The sequence below is a fragment of the Nomascus leucogenys genome, chromosome 4 (genome assembly GCF_006542625.1).
Source record: "Nomascus leucogenys isolate Asia chromosome 4, Asia_NLE_v1, whole genome shotgun sequence".
In the NCBI taxonomy this organism is placed as follows: domain Eukaryota; kingdom Metazoa; phylum Chordata; class Mammalia; order Primates; family Hylobatidae; genus Nomascus; species Nomascus leucogenys.
This window is the reverse complement of record NC_044384.1, coordinates 108,491,878-108,509,827: the sequence shown is the minus strand read 5'-3', so window position 1 is coordinate 108,509,827 and position 17,950 is coordinate 108,491,878. Positions and strand designations below refer to the sequence as shown.

Below are 17,950 nucleotides of genomic sequence, written 5' to 3'. Positions count from 1 at the left end.
CCGGCCAATAATTTTAATATTGTTCTTTTTAGGGGATTAAGAGCTACAGTCTAAAGAACCAGACCACTAAGGGCTTACAATAAGAAAGGTAATAATTAGGACCCAAATCAAAATTTCCTAAATATTGTAAGAAATATACACCAAAAGACAAAGTAAAAGTAAGTGAAAAGGAAACATAGTATAAGACTTCAAATATTATAAATATTGTTGATGAAAAGGTCAAACTGTAAAATATTTGAAGAGATTTATTCTGAGCCAAATATGAGTGACCAATGGCCTGTGACACAGCCCTCCGGAGATCCTGAGAACAGGTGATCAGACTACAGCTTGGTTTTATACATTTTAAGGAGACATAAGACATCAATCAATACATTTAAGATGTACATTGCTTTGGTCCAGAAAGGAAGGACAACTGGAAGCAGGGGTTCCTGGGTCGTAGGTAGATTCAAAGATTTCTGATTGGTAATTGATTGAAAGAGTTAAGTTATTGTCTAAAGACTTAGAATCAATAGAAAGGAATGTCTGGATTAAGATAAGGGCTTGTGGAGACCAAGGCTTTATCATGCATTTGGAGCCTCCAGGTAGCTGGCTTGAGGGAATAGACTGTAAATGTTTCTTATCAGACATAAAGAGGCTGTTCTATCAGTCTTAAGGTCTGTGTTGATGTCAATGCTGGTCAGCTGGGCCTAAATTTCAAAAGGGAAGAGGGTATAATGAGGCATGTCTGGCTTCTTCTCATCATGGCCTGAACCAGGTTTTCAGGTTGACTTTGGAAGGCCCTTGGCCAAAAGGAGGAGTCCATTCAGATGGTCAGGGGGCTTAGAATTTTATTTTGAGTTTACAATACAGAAAATATATCATAAAATATTACAACAGAACTAAGACTAAACATGTATGGCATATCAAGTAATGTAAATTAGCTAAACTCACCTAATGAAAGAACACAGAGCTCTCTTGGTGGAAGTGTATGTGTGTGGGTGGGGGTGGCAAGTGCAGAGCACACAGAGTCATCTCCTAACCCCCCACCCCATAGTAGAACATGAAGGAATCCCCAGAGCAAGTTTAAGAACCATTGTTCTGTCCCATCTCTGGTAAGCAGGCGAGAGATTCTAGATGCAATCCAGGTTTGGGGAGCACAGGTTGTCTAGAGGACCACACAACTGACAAGGAAAATACTCTCTAGGCTTTGTGTCCCTGCCCTGTGGCCCTGGAGGCCCTGGAGGCCCTGGCTGAAGTGAGGGGGACATCAGAAGCATGACCTCACCTGATTTCCCCACTGTTTATTTAGCTTGCTGGTCCCCACCCCACCCCTTCTTAAGCAGGGTGTCCAAGCAGGGCTTTGTGGCCCTGGGTCATATAGGCTCACCTGCTGGCTTCACAGAAGCATGAATGCATAGGGTGTCAGGTGAGGGGGGAGGATATTTTAGCACGTGGGTGCCAGAGGCCAGAGGAGATTTTCTCTACTGTCTCCTCCGCTCCAGGTATAGGGTAGGGAAGGTGAGCTTAAGTGGTGCCTCCAGCAGCAGCTTCAGGTGGATGGAAAGTATCCATTGGCCCTGAGTCACCCTGTATTGGCATGTCCCACTGAGTCTTGGGGGATCCGCTCAGAGCTGCAAGGGAGGCTTTGGTTATCATGGTCTCACTGTTCAGGCCAAGGGGGTGATTGGGTCTCCCGTTGGTGACTGGGCAGGGGCAGAAAACCCTCGTTTCAACCCTCTTGTCTGAAAGCCACCCTCAAGGGCCTACATTGACTTACTGGGCGATGGTGGTGTGTGGGTCCTCTTGTGCAGCTTTGTTCTGCTACAGGTGCTTGTCATGGACAGGAGGAGGAGGTTCAGGGGAGCCCACAGCTGAGTCAGTCCACCTCCACTGTCCACCAAGAGCTAGAATCACTGGGTACTGGGGGAAGTGAGGCCTCAAAGGCTGTTTCATCCAACCCAACCCCTTGTACATGAGGAAGCTGGTCCAGAGAGTGGGGTCCACACACTGGCTTCCTGCGGCTGAGGTGTTTGGCAAAAGTGGGGCCAAGAGACATCAGTGCACCACTCATGGAGGCGCTAAGAGAGAGATGCTGGCCTCATGTCCAGGAGGCAGAAGGGGTTAGGACAGGGAGAGAACCAGTGTGGAGGAACTGGAGGTAGGAGGCAGCCATGGGCACTTTTTACGGCTGGGCTGTAACTGAGATTTCCCACTTCCACTTCCTTTTGATTATTTTCTGATGTTCACGGTGCCGAGAAATGTGTTCAGTTCCTGCAGAAACTACCACTGACTTAGATGGGACTGAAAACACAGACAAATTAGGAAATTCATGAGGGGCGGCATTCCTCCAGGCCATGCCGTTGGAAGGAAGGGGAAGGTCAAATGGGTACTGAAGGAGGAAAGGCTCTTTTGTGATTTTTTTTTTTTTTTTTTTGAGATGGAGTTTTGCTGCTGTCACCCAGGCTGGAGTGCAATGGTGCAATTTTGGCTCACTGCAACCTCCACCTCCCCGGTTCAAGCGGTTCTCCTGCCAGGTTCAAGTGATTCTCCCAAGTAGCTAGGATTACAGGCACGCACCACCACGCCCAGCTACTTTTTGTATTTTTAGTAGAGAAAAAGTTTCGCCACGTTGGCAAGGCTCGTCTCAAACTCCTGACCTCAAGTGATCCACCCACCTTGGCCTCCCAAAGTGCTGGGATTATAGGCATGAGCCACCGCGCCCGGCCAGGAAATGCTCTTTTAATTGTAGAGGAAAGGGAACTCAGAGATGACCTGAATTAGGCCTTTTTGGCTGCATGTAGCAGAAGTACCCACAATCCACAGCTCAAGTGTAGATGGAGAATGGGTTTCGTGGATGCTGCTCAGTCCCGAAGAGCCCCAGGCAGTGGCTACTGCTGTTCCTGGGCCAGGCTCAGAATTGGAACTGCAGCGCAGGATGCTGGGCAAGGTCTTTCCTCCTGTTTTCATCTCTGGTTTGTCTATGCAACTGTTTCCTTCTCTCTCCCTGCAGACTGGCTCTCAACAGAGTATGGCCCACTGCTGTCATCTTTGGCTGGGTGGCAATGGGCCCCTGCTCTCTATTTCACGAGCAGGACAAGTCAGCCTTGTTGATTTATCACAAGCCCATGCTCCCAGGGCTGGGGTTGGGGGTGAGAATCTGTTGGCCCAGCATGGGTCAGGATCCAGGATGGCCCCGTCAGCTTAGGTCATGGGTCGGGGTCCCCGGATAGATATGGCTCAGGTGGATTGTGGGGGATAGAGGTGGTACTTTTGAGAGAAAACAGGGGGCTACTGAGGATGGACTTCACCTACAAGTCCACTGCAGATCTCGGATAATCCCCTTTTGACACCCACAGGGGAGCTTCTCAGAAGAGCAAGCACATGCGGGGAAAAACGTAGGATCTGGTTTGTTTTGTGGGTGTTGTTTCTTTGACACCTTTAAAATTCTGTTTACCTGTGTGCCTTTTCTGTGCATTCCAGCAAATTGCCTCACACTGCATATAGTATCAAAAATCTCTAAGGAATATCTGGTGGATTTAGTAAGTAAACTTAATTTGGGGAGTTTTTTTGTGATTTGGACTAGATTTTCCATTCATTTTGTCAGTCACGTATCTGTTGATTCCCATTATGTACCAGGGCCCTGCTGTAGGTCTGTCACATAAAGGCTCACAGGTACAGAGACTCCCAACTGCAGGCTTGCACTGCTCCAGACACTGCGTTCCTTCCCTCCTGTGGCTCATGATGCCCTAGAGCAGTGGCTCTCAAGCTTAAGCCCACATCAGAATTACCCAGAGTACTTCTTAAAACACAGGCTGTGCAGCCCCTGTTTCTGATTCCGTAGTTCTGGAGTGGGGCCCTGAGAATTTGCATTTCTGACAAGTCCCCAGGTGAAACTGATACTGCTGGTCCCATGTGAACTTCAGTCAACCAAGAAATAATGGGAAACTGGGGCCAAGGGGACAGGAGTGTGCATAGAATATATTTAACTGAATAACTAAGACCTGAACGTAGTCCAAGGACTGCGTGTTGAGAAATCACTGCCCCTAGGGTGTGTCCTTGCTAACATCTGCAGAGCTGTTGCTGCCACATCTGTGTGCAACCGGCAGGGACAGCGAGAGAGAAAGGCCAGGGTGGCCAACTTCCTTTTAAGCATGTGGAGCTGGCAAAAGTGGTTGGCTCTCATGACATAGTCAGGGACTTGGTCACGTGGTCACACCCTGTTGCTAAGGAGGCTGGCAAAGTCATCTCTAACTGGGTGGCCATGTGCCCTGGAAAAGGGTAAGGGCATGTGTGTGGGGACATCAAGAGATCTGCCAGAATGGGCCCATGGGATCACATGGAGACAAAAAGAGAAGGTCAGCTCTTGGTGATGGGAACAGACGTGAGAAAAGCCCCTTCTGGTGCATGGTGACAGTTTTGTAATGGCAGTTTATTCGAAGGGAGAATGAGGCAGAAGAGCATGGGTCTGCAGGCCTCAGCAGAGGCTGCCCTAAAAGGAAAAGCAAGCCAAGCTTGGAAACAGGAGCGCAGTTGGCTAGAGTTGACATCTCCTTTCTTGAAGGCAGCCAGCTGTCCCTCCACTTGGGCTGTGCTCTTCTCTTTCTCTCGTGAACTGAGCGCCTCCTTTGCTTACCATCCCCATTGTTTTGTGGGTTGAGCTGATGTATTTCCCAGATCTCAAGCTTTTTTTTCTACCCTGTCTCCCAGGCGTCTTGGCTCTGGAGAAGGCTGCGTGGCAAGAGGCGGCCAGTGATAGCGTTCTGCCTCTTGATGACCCTATCTGCGATGGCTGTCACCCTCTTTCCCCCACAGCGTCCATCCGCTGGCCCAGACCCTGGTCCCAGGGAGCCTCAGGGCGTAACTGGTGCCCCTGCAACCCATATCCGGCAGGCTTTGAGCTCCAGCCGGAGGCAGCGGGCAAGAAACATGGGCTTCTGGAGAAGCCATGCTTTGCCCAGGAACTCCATCTTGGTCTGTGCTGAGGAGCAAGGCCATAGAGCAGGAGTGGACAGAAGCAGGGAGTCCCCAGGAGGGGACCTCAGGCATCCAGGGAGGGTGAGGAGGGACATTACTTTGTCAGGACATCCAAGACTCAGTACTCAGCATGTTGTGTTCCTGAGGGAGGATGAGGTCGGAGATCCAGGAGCCAAAGACCTGGGCCACCCCCAGCATGGCGGTCCCATCCAGGAGACGCAGAGTGAGATGGTCACCCTGGTCAGTCCACTCCCAGGGAGCGACGTGGCAGTTTTACCGGCTTGGAGAGCTACTTCTGGGCTGACACTCTGGCCCCATACAGCAGAAGGCAGGGATCTGCTGGGAGCTGAGAACAGAGCCTTGACTGGTGGGCAACAAGCAGAGGATCCCACCTTGGCCTCAGGGGCTCATCGGTGGCCTGGCTCTGTTGAGAAGCTGCAAGGGTCAGTGTGGTGTGATGCTGAGACGCTGTTGAGCAGCTTGAAGACTGGTGGGCAGGCTCCCCCATGGCTGACAGACCACGATGTGCAGATGCTCCGGCTGTTGGCGCAGGGGGAGGTGGTGGACAAAGCCAGGGTCCCCGCCCACGGGCAGGTGCTACAGGTTGGCTTCTCCACTGAGGCTGCCCTTCAGGACCTGTCCTCTCCCACGCTCAGCCAACTCTGCTCCCAAGGGCTCTGTGGCCTGATCAAGAGGCCTGGGGACCTGCCTGAGGTCCTATCCTTCCACGTGGATCGTGTACTGGGGCTGCGCCGGAGCCTACCTGCTGTGGCCCGCCGCTTCCATAGCCCTCTCCTGCCCTACCGCTACACAGACGGTGGAGCAAGGCCTGTCATCTGGTGGGCGCCCGATGTGCAGCACCTGAGCGACCCAGATGAGGATCAGAACTCTCTGGCCTTGGGCTGGCTACAGTATCAGGCCCTGCTGGCACATGGCTGCAAATGGCCAGGCCAGGCCCCATGCCTGGGCATCCACCATACCGAGTGGGCACGCCTGGCGCTCTTCGACTTCCTGTTGCAGGTAGGTGGGGTTGGGCAGCAGGGGTAGAGAGCTGTGGAGGTAGGGGGTTCTGGGTGGAGAGGCCTGAATTGCCCACCTGAGGTTAGATGGTGACTCTCCCCCAAGTCCTGGTTTTTGGACCACCAAGCACCTGTTTTTGTAATTTTCCTGCCTCTGTTTATTTATCCAGTGGTTACTGGAGCCAGCTCGTCAGCTCACAAGAGCTGATGGCTAAAATTTTCAGGAATTTTGTGACCTAGTTTTGAAACACAGGCATTATTAAAAAATTAAGTTGTAGAAACAATAAATTATATTAGAAACAAGGGTAATAACTACTCAGAATGCATTATTTCCTAATTATTTTACTATCATCTGTGCTTTTGCAGCTTCGTGTCTATATAATAAATGCTAGCTAATGGTGTGCCACTGCACATCTCTTGACAACTCCACATTTGGTCATGTTGGTAACTTGAAATCCATCAGGGTGTGAATATCTGTTTACACCATGGAAAGCAGCAAATGCTACAAATCAGGACTCCCCTCTACTCCTGGAGAGCTGATTGTTGAACATTTATCAGCACACCACTGTTTATCACTTTACATCTTTGACTCAACAAGGATTCAAAGTGGTTGTGTAATTTTTAAAAAAGTGAGAGAGGGAGAGGTGGAGATAGCGATGGAAAGAATGGGAGAGGGAGGGAGAAAGGGAGAATGCTTGGGCACTGAAGAATGAGAAGGAACAGTGCTGGCTGAGGTCCCTGACCTGTCAGGAGTTAACCCTGGAGTTGCTGGATCGAGGGGTAGTGTGGGAATCCCAGAGAAGGGGGTGGGTTGTCAGGGTACACGGGCTGACTGGGGGACTACAGGCACCAGCTATTTACTAACTGGTCTGTTAACAACCAGTGTGGCTGTTCCGGTGCCCATGAGCTGGATCTCAGCCATAGATACATATGTGTGGAAACATGGCCAGACAGAAACAAAGACAAAAAACAGATAAAGCTCAGTGAGGGTGGATGTGTTCACCAAATGCACGTGGAACCAGCCCCCATTTCTGTAGAGATCCTTGTTGAAGAAAAGGGTCCTCAATGTCAGCCCTTAGGGTTACCTGCAGAGGTGAGTGGATCAATATGTGGTGTTTCATCCACATGGGGTTGGGTTTCTATTTTAGAAAATTCTTAGATAATATGTAATACTTCAGAGATTTACCATGAAAGTCCAGCTTCCTTTGAAAAACTGGATGGTTTAGTAATACTGGTCCTTCATTCCCATACAGCAGAAAGCAGCCTGAGCTGAGCATCTGCTGCCCCCTTTGGAGGCTGCCATACTCTCCTTTTGGCCACAGGCTCTACCTCTTTATTGTCCGACACTCACCTACTGTCCTCCCGGCCTCTTGAATGTTACCCCAGTCTGCCTGCAGATAAATCTGTTTCCAGTCACAGGACTAGCTGATCTCCTGTCGTCCTCCCAGCTCCTCCAATCTATGTCCCCGTGGCTGCTTTGTGGAAGGAGGAGCTATGGACCCTGATGGTCAAGAGCATGGGCCTTGGCATCAGACCAACCTGGGTTTGAACCCCCACCCCCAGGCCACTTCCCACTGTGTACCCCTGGGCAGATTACCTAGCCTCTCTCAGCTCTACTTTTCTCACCCCAAAATGGGGTTGTGCACCCCAACCTCATCCCCTTGAGCCTGACCATTTAGTACATGGTAGCTCCTGGCTGCTGGCACCTGCATCTGCAGACTTGCTCTGCTTGCTGCACTGGAAGTGCTGGGGAATGAGTACCCTCCAGGTAGTGTGGCCAACCATGCAGGTTGGGAAGGAGGGGTTTCCCAGACCATAGGATTTTCAGTGCTGAAGCTGGGACAGTTGTGGGCAAACAAGGAAGGTTGGTCATGCTGCCCCCAGGAGCAGCCTCCAACGGTGACTGAGGAGAGTAGGTGTATAGATGCCCTGTATGCGTATTCCACACACCTCTCAGTTAAATTAGCAGGATTGGAGCCCAGTTATTCACAGTGGTAATTGCTCTCTCTTTCCCCACTCTACTTGTGTTTCTTGGAGTTATCACACAAGTAAACTGCTCTCAGTTGAATTCTGGTCTGTCCTCTGGGGATCCCAGCTTTCGTCAGATAATAACATTGATCACACATAGTTTCTGGATGCAAGGTCATTCATGTAATGTACTTAGTACAGTGCCTGGCGGGTGGCACATACTCAATAAGAAGCAGGTACCATCCCACTTTACAGGAATTAACTCATCCCCTCTTCATGGCAACCTATGAGTGAGATACTACATTTAATCCTATTTTAAAGTTGAGAAATTGAGGCCCAGAGAAATTAGGTTACTTGCCCAAGGTGGCAGCTGGTGGGCTGAGAAGCAGCCTGGATGGTCTGACTCTAGAGCTCACTCTCTGAATCACAGTCATTCAGCTGTCCATGAACGAGGGCAGGAAAAGGGGATGCTTGCAGGGGTGTCCTGGGGCCTTGATCTCTGAGGCACAGCTCCTTGCAAAGCCCCAGTCTAGCTGATGTGCTCGCAGCTGCTCTCTGCTCCACACAGAGTCCCTCTGTTCACCTCTCAGGGTTGCAGCGTGGGACTCTTCCTTAGCTGCCAAGCCCTGCTGTGGGGACAAGTCTGTGTAGCGAAAGCACACATAGGTTGGTTATATGGGCAGACATGACTCGGCTGGGCTCATGCCACCTCTTCCCTGGTTTGCTGAATGCCAGTCAAGTCAAACACCCCCCGTCTGGCTAATGCCACCTTCTTAGAAACCATTGGCAAGGCAGAGAGAGGCAGGGCTGTAGAATGTGGGTTTTCCTGCACAGGAAACTTCTGACCAGGGGCTGGTACAAACTGCAAGCAGACCAAGTAGGTCTGCTTGCTCCTTCGTTTGGTTTTATCCTGTATAAACCCTTGTTTTTCTGTGTACATCACCACATCCCATTTACGTAGGCACAAAACACAAGCACTGCACACATACACATCTATTATATATCCCATAAAGCATACCTATGCTTCACAAACCCCATATAGTACTCTGTATTAGTTAGTGATTGCTGAAATAACACTGTGTAACAAACCTCCAAAACTCAATGGCTTAAAATGCCAGCTCTTTATTCTTGCTCCAGGATCTGTGGGTCAATTGGATTCAACTGAGCTGGAAAAAAAGGAAAAAAGTAAACAGCCACATTATGAACTGCCTATGGGGAGAGGAGACATCTAGGAGGACCCTGGCAACCCTGAGGACCTCAGTCCTCCGACTGCAAGCGATGGTGTCAGCTGGCAACCTGAATAGCTTAAGAGAGGACCCTGAGCTAGAGTGAGATCCAGCCCTGGTCCATACCTTGATTGTAGCCTGGGGAAACCCTCAGCTGAGAACTTAGCAAAGATGTAATAGGCTCCTGACCCACAGAAACTGTGAAATCATAGATATGTTCTTTTAAGTCACTGAGCTCATGGTAATTTATTACCATGGCAATAGAAGACTAATACATGAGGCAAGGGAGGTTTCCAAGGTGCAAAAAATTAAGAGCATGCTCACTCTTGGGTGCTGACCCTGACATTGCACAACACTGAAAGTCAGTACCTCAAACCAGGCAGCGATTCAGGGCAGACCTCCTTATGCTGCTTCAGCGGAAGAAGTGGCCAAAGAACCTAAGTCAAAATCTGGGGAATCAAAGTCCTCTGCTATATCTTCAGACAGGTCCCTGGCTGAAAATGGAGCGATGGCCGAGGGGAAGCCGGCTCCCCAGATGAATGGGACCCCAGGTGATGCCAGGGCCCCCAGCCACTCTGAAAGTGCCTTGAATAATGACTCTAAAATGTGCAATACAAATCCTCATTCAAATGCACTAAGTACAGACAGTCCTTGCCGCAGAGAAGCTGCTCTGGAGGCAGCTGTCTTAAATAAAGAAGAGTAAACTTACTTTTTATAGAGAGTGAAGGATGCTGGAAGGGTAAGGTATTTAGGAATATCTGGAGAGAAAGAACCTGCAGTTATGTACATTTTGTCCTTTCTGTAAGAGAAAAATGAGGACTGGAAATTCAGATCCCTCTTTGATATCAGAAATTTAAATGATACATTTTTAATTTTAACCAGTTATAGTCAAAATGCTACAATAAAACAAAAAAGAGAAAGAAAATGAAGAGCATTTGACTCCCACTCTTAAAATGAAGTACACATAAAGTTTAAACTGGTTATGACAAAAGCCTATAGTTGTGTTTCTTGAAGTATAAAGAAAACAAATTTTGGCAGTCTTTTAGTATATATAGCTTAAAATATAATTTTTAGCATTTGGCACCATATGTATGCCATTATATTTGATTTTGCATTACTGTTTCACAATGAAGCTTTCTTTAAGACTTTGATTTTTATGATTATGAAAGAAATAAGGCACAACCACAGTTTTTCTTTCTTAAATTTCATCACTGTTGATGTGGTTCTTTTGTGTTAAAAAATAAGTGCAATGATCAAAACTAAAAAATTATAGAGTAATATTGCCTTTCTGCTGATTTTAAATATACATCATACATACTTTACGAGCAAGTTAAATGGAGATAAAGTTGAAATCATAGAAGATGCAAATGACCTTTCAAAATCAACACAATGTGTTCTGAAACTTTTCGTGACTCACACCATGCATCTGTGGTCAATGAACTATGTGGTTTTGAATCGGATGTAGACCTTTAATACTACTACTTGAGCTAAACTTCTGCATGGTTCATAATTTTTGAAGTGTGTGGTTAATGTGCATGTTATCATCCTTTCTTCCATTCTTATTAGTATGTGCCCATTTGCAAAACAAAAATACTAATAATCAGTAATAGTCCTAGAAAAGATGTTAACTCTGTTTAGTCATTGACTGATCTTGCGCTAACCTTGAAATTTTATGATTATTGACTTCTGTTGCATTTATTCTAAAGCCCCCCAAAAATTATCTAGCCGTTTCAAATATCAGCATTACACTGGTGTATTCACTGCTGTATGCATTATTGTTCTTTGTTGCTGTTTTATGCTTTCATATTAGCAAATATGAAATTCTGCAAAAAAAAACCTCTTTGATCTTTAAAAAAAGAAATCCCCCATTCTGTAGCAGGAAACAAATTGCTTGTTCTTGAGAACTTTCCCATCAAGAATTTAGTGGAAGCAGGTATACTTCCATCATTTTGATGTTTTTGTTAATGTTTCCAAACAATGTACTTTGAAATCAGAATCACTTCTTATCGTTTTTATATACTTCTGATGCTCTTCATCACATTAGTGATCAGAAATGAGGTGTAATTCCCCAACCCCTGCCCACAAGGACTAAGTAGGATCTTACTGTAAGTTGAAGGGAGTTCGGCCCTGACACATGGATTGTGCAAGAATGAACTGCTGTTGGTTTCGATTGACTGTCGATGGATTGTGGTGTGGAGTATCTGAAGGCTATTGAATGCAACTTACAATGCTTAATAAACATCTTTATTCTTTTAGTATAAAAAAAAAGAAAGTGAGTACCTCTTTTGAGTTTTTTTTTTTTTTTTTTTGGTCTCATCTTAGTCCTACCTCTGTTTAAAAGCGTTTTAAAACAAAAGACAAAAATACTATCCATATTCTTTGCTCCATTTTCTTTTCTTTTTTTAAACATCTATTTTTCTTGCTACCAGCACAATCTGCCACCAGGTAGTTTTTTTTTTTTTTTTTTTTGAGACGGAGTCTGACTCTGTCGCCCAGGCCGGAGTACAATGGCGCAATCTTGGCTCATTACAACCTCCACCTCCCGGGTTCAAGTGATTCTCCTGCCTCAGCCTCCTGAGTAGCTGTGATTACAGGTGCCCACTACCACACCTGGCTCATTTTTAGTAGAGACATTTTTAGTATTTTTAGTAGAGACAGGGTTTTGCCATTTTGGCCAGGCTGGTCTTGAACTCCTGACCACAGGTGATCCGCCTGCTTTGGCCTCCCAAAGTGCTGGAATTACAGGCATGAGCCACTGCGCCTAGCCTAGGTAGGTTTTATTTATTTATTTTTTAAACTTGTATTTTAGGTTCAGGGGTACATGTGCAGGTTTGTTATACAGGTAAATTGTGTGTCATGGGTGCCTAATGTACAGATGATTTTGTCACCCAGGTTATAAGCATAGTACTCGATAGGTAGTTTTTCGATCCTCTCCCTCCACCTTAAAGTAGGCCCCTGTGACTGTTGTTCCTTTCTTTGTGTGGCCCCTGTGATTCCTTTCTTTGTGTCCATGTGTACTCAATGTTTAGCTCCCACTTATAAGTGAGAACATGTGGTATTTGGTTTTCTGTTCCCGAGTTAGTTTGCTTAGGATTATGGCCTCCAGCTCCATCCATGTTCTTTGCCCTATTTTCTGTTGGGTTGTTGGTCTTTTTCTTAATGATTTTAAGAGCTTTTTATAGATTAAGGAACTTAGCCCTTTGTTTTCCATTGTAGTATATAATATTTCCCTTAGATTCAATTGTCATTAAGCTTTGTTTATAGTCTTTTTGCAGTGCAGAAAGTTTTAAAAATGTACATTGTTAAAATGACCAGGCTTTTCTCTGATTTCTAGGTTCGTGTGTTATATTTTAAAAGGCTATTCTCATTTCAGCGTTATTTTTAAAATTCTCTCATGTTTTTGATATATCTTCGATCCATCTGGAAGTTATTTTGGAGTAAGGGACAAGGTATAAAACAACCATTTTTTTTTCAGATGGCAACCCAAATGTCTCAGTGACATTTGTTGAATAATCAATCTTTCCCTCAACTTGAAAGGCTACCTTTACCATAGAGCCAATTTCCATAAGTATATAGGTCTATTTCTGGATTCTTTTCTGTTCCAGGAAAGGGTCTATTTATATGCCAGAGTCACACTGTTTGAATTACTGAACTTTATATTTTATGTTAATAACTAGTAGGACTAGGTCCTTTGCACTGCTCTTTTTTAGAATTTTCTTGATATTCTTGTGTACTTTTTTGCTTGTTCCTTCCCCTTCCCAGATCCTTTTGGGATTTTCTTGAAATCAAATCAAGTTTTTGTGGATTAATATAGAGAGCATTTACATCCTGAAATATAGTCACTCTAGCCGAGAACAGGTTATGCCTCTCCATCTGTTCACGTTCCTCAGAAGCATTTTGATGTTTTCTTCAGCTGGGTCTTCACTTTCAGGTTCGGTTATTCCTTGGTATTTTATCTTCTCGTGGCTATTGGAAATGGGATCTTTTACTTCATTACGTGTTCTGGCTGGTAGCTCTTTGTCCATATGAAGGCTATTTCTTCTGCATATTAACTTTGCCACCATCCACCTTCCGACTTCATCTTGCTTTTAACAGTTGCTCAGTTTATCCTCTTGGGCTTCCCCTGCATACCATCATTTCATCTGTAACAAATGGGATTCTGTCTTTTCATTTCCTCTTTCTTACTCTTAACTCATTACATTTGCTGGTGTCACAGAGCAATGGTAAATATTAATGGAATGATAGACATGACATGTTTCTTACAGATCTGGGACAATTTCTAGTGTTTCACCATTAAACAGCATGCTGGCTTTTGACCGAAGATGCAATGAACTATTCATTATCCCTGCTTTATTAAGAGTTTTTCAGGCCAGGTGCAGGGGCTCACGCCTATAATCCCAGCACTTTCCATCCTGAAGGCCCCAAGCCTGAGACTGTTCCCAGTCTGGGGAAGCGTCTCTGCGCTGGGGGCATGGGCCACCAGGGACAGCAGGTTGCTCTTCTGGACTCTACAAGACCCAGATCAGGCACTGCTTGAGGAACCCATCTTGGCCCCAGAGACATGACATGTTTCTTACAGATTCGGGACAATTTCTAGTATTTCACCATTAAACACCATGCTGGCTTTTGACTGAAGATATGATGAATTATTCATTATTCCTACTTTATTAAGAGTTTTCAGGCCAGGCGCAGTGGCTCACAACTGTAATCCCAGCAGTTTGAGTGGGCCAGGTGGGAGGATTGCTTGAGCCCAGGAGCTCAAGACCAGCCTGGGCAATATAGGGACACCTTGTCCCTACAGAAAAAAAAAAAAATTAAAACTTAGCCAAGCAAGGTGGCATGCACCTGTAGTCCCAGCTCCTCAGGAGGCTGAGGGGGAAGGATCTCTTGGGCTCAGGAGGTGGAGGTTGCAGTGAGCTGTGATCATGCCACTGCACTCCAGCCTGGCGACAGAGCCAGACCCTGTCTCAAAAGAAAACAAAAAAAAGTTTCATTGTCAGGAATGGATGTGTAATTTTTTCGAATGCCTTTTGGGTATCTGTGGAAGAAGTCACCATATTTTCCCCCCTAATTATTAAAGTTGGGACACTTTGTGACAGTGTTCCAATGGTGATTCATCTAAGCTTTCTTGGCCAGAACCTACTTTTGCTGTGGTGGATTCGTCTTTTAATGGCTGCTGGGTTTTGCATTGATGTTTAAAATTTAGGAGGCTCCACAGATGGTCTTTTTAGATAAACTATAGTCCTTCTCAATCCGGCTCCTCAAAGCCCATCAGCTGGTCTATTCACCAGCTTCCAAAGATGGTGCTGAGACTTCTGGCCTTGGGCTTGGGGCAGATGAAGCAGTCTAAGCGTTCCCTCCCTGGAGCTTCCAGGGAAGATGCCGTGTATGTGGAAAGGCAAGGAGCACAGCAAGGTGAGTCCTCAGAGGAGAGTGAGAGTCAGTGCCAAGTAACTCCCTCCTCTTTCACACTCTGACCTCCCCAAAGCCTCACCAAATTCTTCAACAGCCAGCCAGCCAGTATGGGAGCAGCCTGCCACCCTCCTTGGAGAGAGGTGTTGGGGTATGGGAAGGGGAGTTGGCTCTCCTCCTGCCTCCAACTATGCTGCAACTCTCTGACCCCCAGGCAGTGAGCCTGCCTAGCCAGCAGCCACCCTTTCCACCGTGAAGGTCCCAGGCCTGTGACTGCTCCCAGTTTGGGGAAGCGTCTCTGCGCTGGGGGCATGGGCCACCAGAGACAGCAGGTGGCTCTTCTGGACTCTACTAGCCCCAGATCAGGCACTGCTTGAGGAATCTTGGCCCCAGAGCCTTCACCCCGGACCTTCCCACCCCCACAGCTGGACCTGGTGTCCCTTCTTGGCAGACTGCAGTATCTTGTCCCATCCAGATGTCCTGTTTGGAAGGTCACAGAGGCAGTTACCCTACTATATCCTTCATGCTGGCAGCCAGTCATGCACTTCAATTTGTTCTTGCATCCAAAAACCTTCAACTAAGTCTCTGGTTATGATAAACATGTTCTGGGGGCTGGATCACGTTACTCAGCCTCTGTGACTCATTATTCAGCTTCATCTTTGAAATGGGAACAATAACAGTATCTATCTCTTGTCTGCTAGCAGGGGTCAAATGACTTGTGATATGTAAAGCACTAAGGATAATACCTGGCACAGAGTAAGGCCATTACAATGGCTTAACTAAAATTAAACAAAAACTTCAGTCCACACAATTATGTAACACTGCCAGAAAACCCAAACTCTAAAGGATTATCATTTTTTCTTGGTATCTCTTCATTTTTTTCAAAAAGGGGGAAAAATCAAATATTGAAGGAATATGGGAATGAAAGTTAAGCTTGGTCTCGTTTGGCTGCTAGTCTGCTACTGTTTAAACCTAATTTCTCTTCTGTAGAAAAAACCAACCAGACAGTGTGGCAGAATAATCACACTGGCAAGTGTGCCAGCCAAGCCCTCACTGTGAAACATTCAAATGGGTGTAGATTCTGGGAAGCCAGCACTGCACACATCATATGGGCCAGTATTTCTTGTAGCTTCCTCTCAAAATAAATGCTGCTGCAAGTTTAAATCTGCACAGAATGGCCTTGAGATGGGAGCAGGGACGGTTTGGTGGGAGCAAGGGGGTTTGGCTGGCCATGCAGTGGGTGTGAAGCAAAATCCAGAGCAGTTATTGCATTTTGGGCTTGCTAGAGCTGCCCTGACATTTGCTCTCCTGGCCCAAGAGAATTCAGCTGGTAGGTTTCTGTCTCACAGATATGTCTGTGCTCCAAACACTAGGCTTGTGCCAGACTCTGGTTCTCAGGTCTGTAGTGCTGGGCGAGTGGGGGGTGAGGCCAGAGCTATTTAGGAGGGAACCACTGGCCTGTCCCCTCCAGGGCCAGAGACTTCTGGGAACTCTCCATAACAACCGCCTCCTGCTTTACATCCTGTGTGGTCCTCAACACGGCCTCATGGGAGTATCACCTCCCCATTTTGCTGATGAGAAAACTGAGGCACAGCAAGATTAGTAATTTCCTCAATTCGCATAGCCAGGACATAGTGGTGGCAGGATTCATCCCCAAATCCATCTGGACTTCAAACTGGGGGTCACAAACTAAACCATGGCCCACAATGCAGCCAAATTCACTCCTCGCCTTTTTGTAGAATGGTTTAGAATGATTTTAGCCCTCTTAAGTGGTTGAAAAAATTGAAAGAATAATATTGTGGGACATCTAAATTTATGTGAAATTCAATCTCAGTGCACATAAGATTTTATTGGTGTTGGGGTGATCACACCCAACACCAGGCTGTGGGGGCTACAAAGTCCGGCGGAGTCAAAGGAACAAGAAAAGACAAGTTAAGAGTGCATAAGGTGGGTCCAGGGGGCCAATGCTAGTATGGAGGCTGCGAAGGCCCCAAGCTGTGGGAGCCCACGTTATTTATTGGTGATCAAACAAATAAGCAGGTGGTGAGGACGTTGAGGATGTGGGGGTAAACAGATGAGGGTGTGAGGATGTGGGGGTAGAAAGGTAGCGGTGCATCAAGTGTAGCTCTGATGATTTAGCATTTTCTTTGACACATATAGAATATGCTCTGCTGCTTGAGATAATGGAGAGCATGTTTACGAGCCTGGGAGAGCAACCAACAAGTCTGTGCACATTCCAGAGGCTACGGGGGGTTTTATGCCCTGGGCCCTGGATTCTATCCAAGCCACGAGGGGTTTTATGCCCTGAGCTTAGATTTGTGGTGCAGCAGGGCAGCCTTCCACCCTTTGGCACAGAGCTTGGTGTTCCAAAGGCCATGAGGGATTTTAGACTCTGGACCCTGGACATCTTCCAAGACTCTTTTATATTATGACAGACAAGCCAGTCCTGCCTCAGCTCTTCTACCAACATATTGCAATATAGCCATGCCTATTTGTTTATGTATTACCTATAATATATAAGATATGCACTACAGTAGCAGACTTAAGTAGTTATGACAGAGACTGTGTGGCCTCCAAAGCCTAAAATATTTACTCTCTGGTCCTTTACAGAGAAGTTTTCTGATCTCTTCACTAAACCACTGCGTTGGTAGCCTCTGGTGGCTCTTGCTAAGGATGGGGTGCATATGAAAGCGTGGAGTAGGCTCATATATGGGTAGTGATATGGTTTGACTGTGTCCCCACCCAAAATCTCATCTTGAATTGTAATCCCCATAATCCCCATAATCCCTATGTGTCAAGGAAGACACCAGGTGGAGGTAATTGAATCATGGGGGTTGGTTTCCTCAATGCTATTCTCCTGATAGTGAGTTCTCATGAGATCTGATGGTTTTATAAGTGCCTGGTAGTTCCTCCTGCATTCATTCTCCTTCCTGCCACCTTGTGAAGAAGCTTCCTTGCTTTCCCTTCACCTTCTGCCATAATTGTAAATTTCCTGAGGCCTCCTCAGCCATGCAGAACAGTGAGTCAATTAAATCTCTTTCCTTATAAATTACTCAGTCTCGGGCAGCTGTTTATAGCAGTATGAAAATGGACTAATACAGTAAATTGGTACCACAAAGAGTGGGGTGCTGCTATAAAGTTACCTAAAAATGTGGAAGTGACTTTGGAACTGGAAAACAGGCAGACGTTGGAACAGTTTGGAGGGCTCAGAAGAAGACAGGGAGATGTGGGAAAGTTTGGAACTTCCTAGAAACTTGCTGAATGGCTTTGAACAAAATGTTGATAGTGATATGGACAATGAAGTCCAGGCTGAAGTGGACTCAGATGGAGATGAAAACTTGTTGGGAACTGGAATAAAGGTGATTATTGCTA

At 46.4% G+C, this 17,950-nt stretch overlaps 1 protein-coding gene across 1 annotated transcript in view; it reads left to right on the top strand.

The window, feature by feature from the left end:
- Nucleotides 1–17,950, top strand: part of GASK1A (golgi associated kinase 1A) — a 75,113-nt gene that overhangs the window by 45,819 nt on the left and 11,344 nt on the right. Inside the window, exon 2 of the mRNA XM_003256926.2 lies at nt 4,687–5,973. Coding sequence (XP_003256974.2) covers nt 4,687–5,973 — 1,287 coding nt within the window. The remainder of the gene's footprint in view (nt 1–4,686; nt 5,974–17,950) is intronic.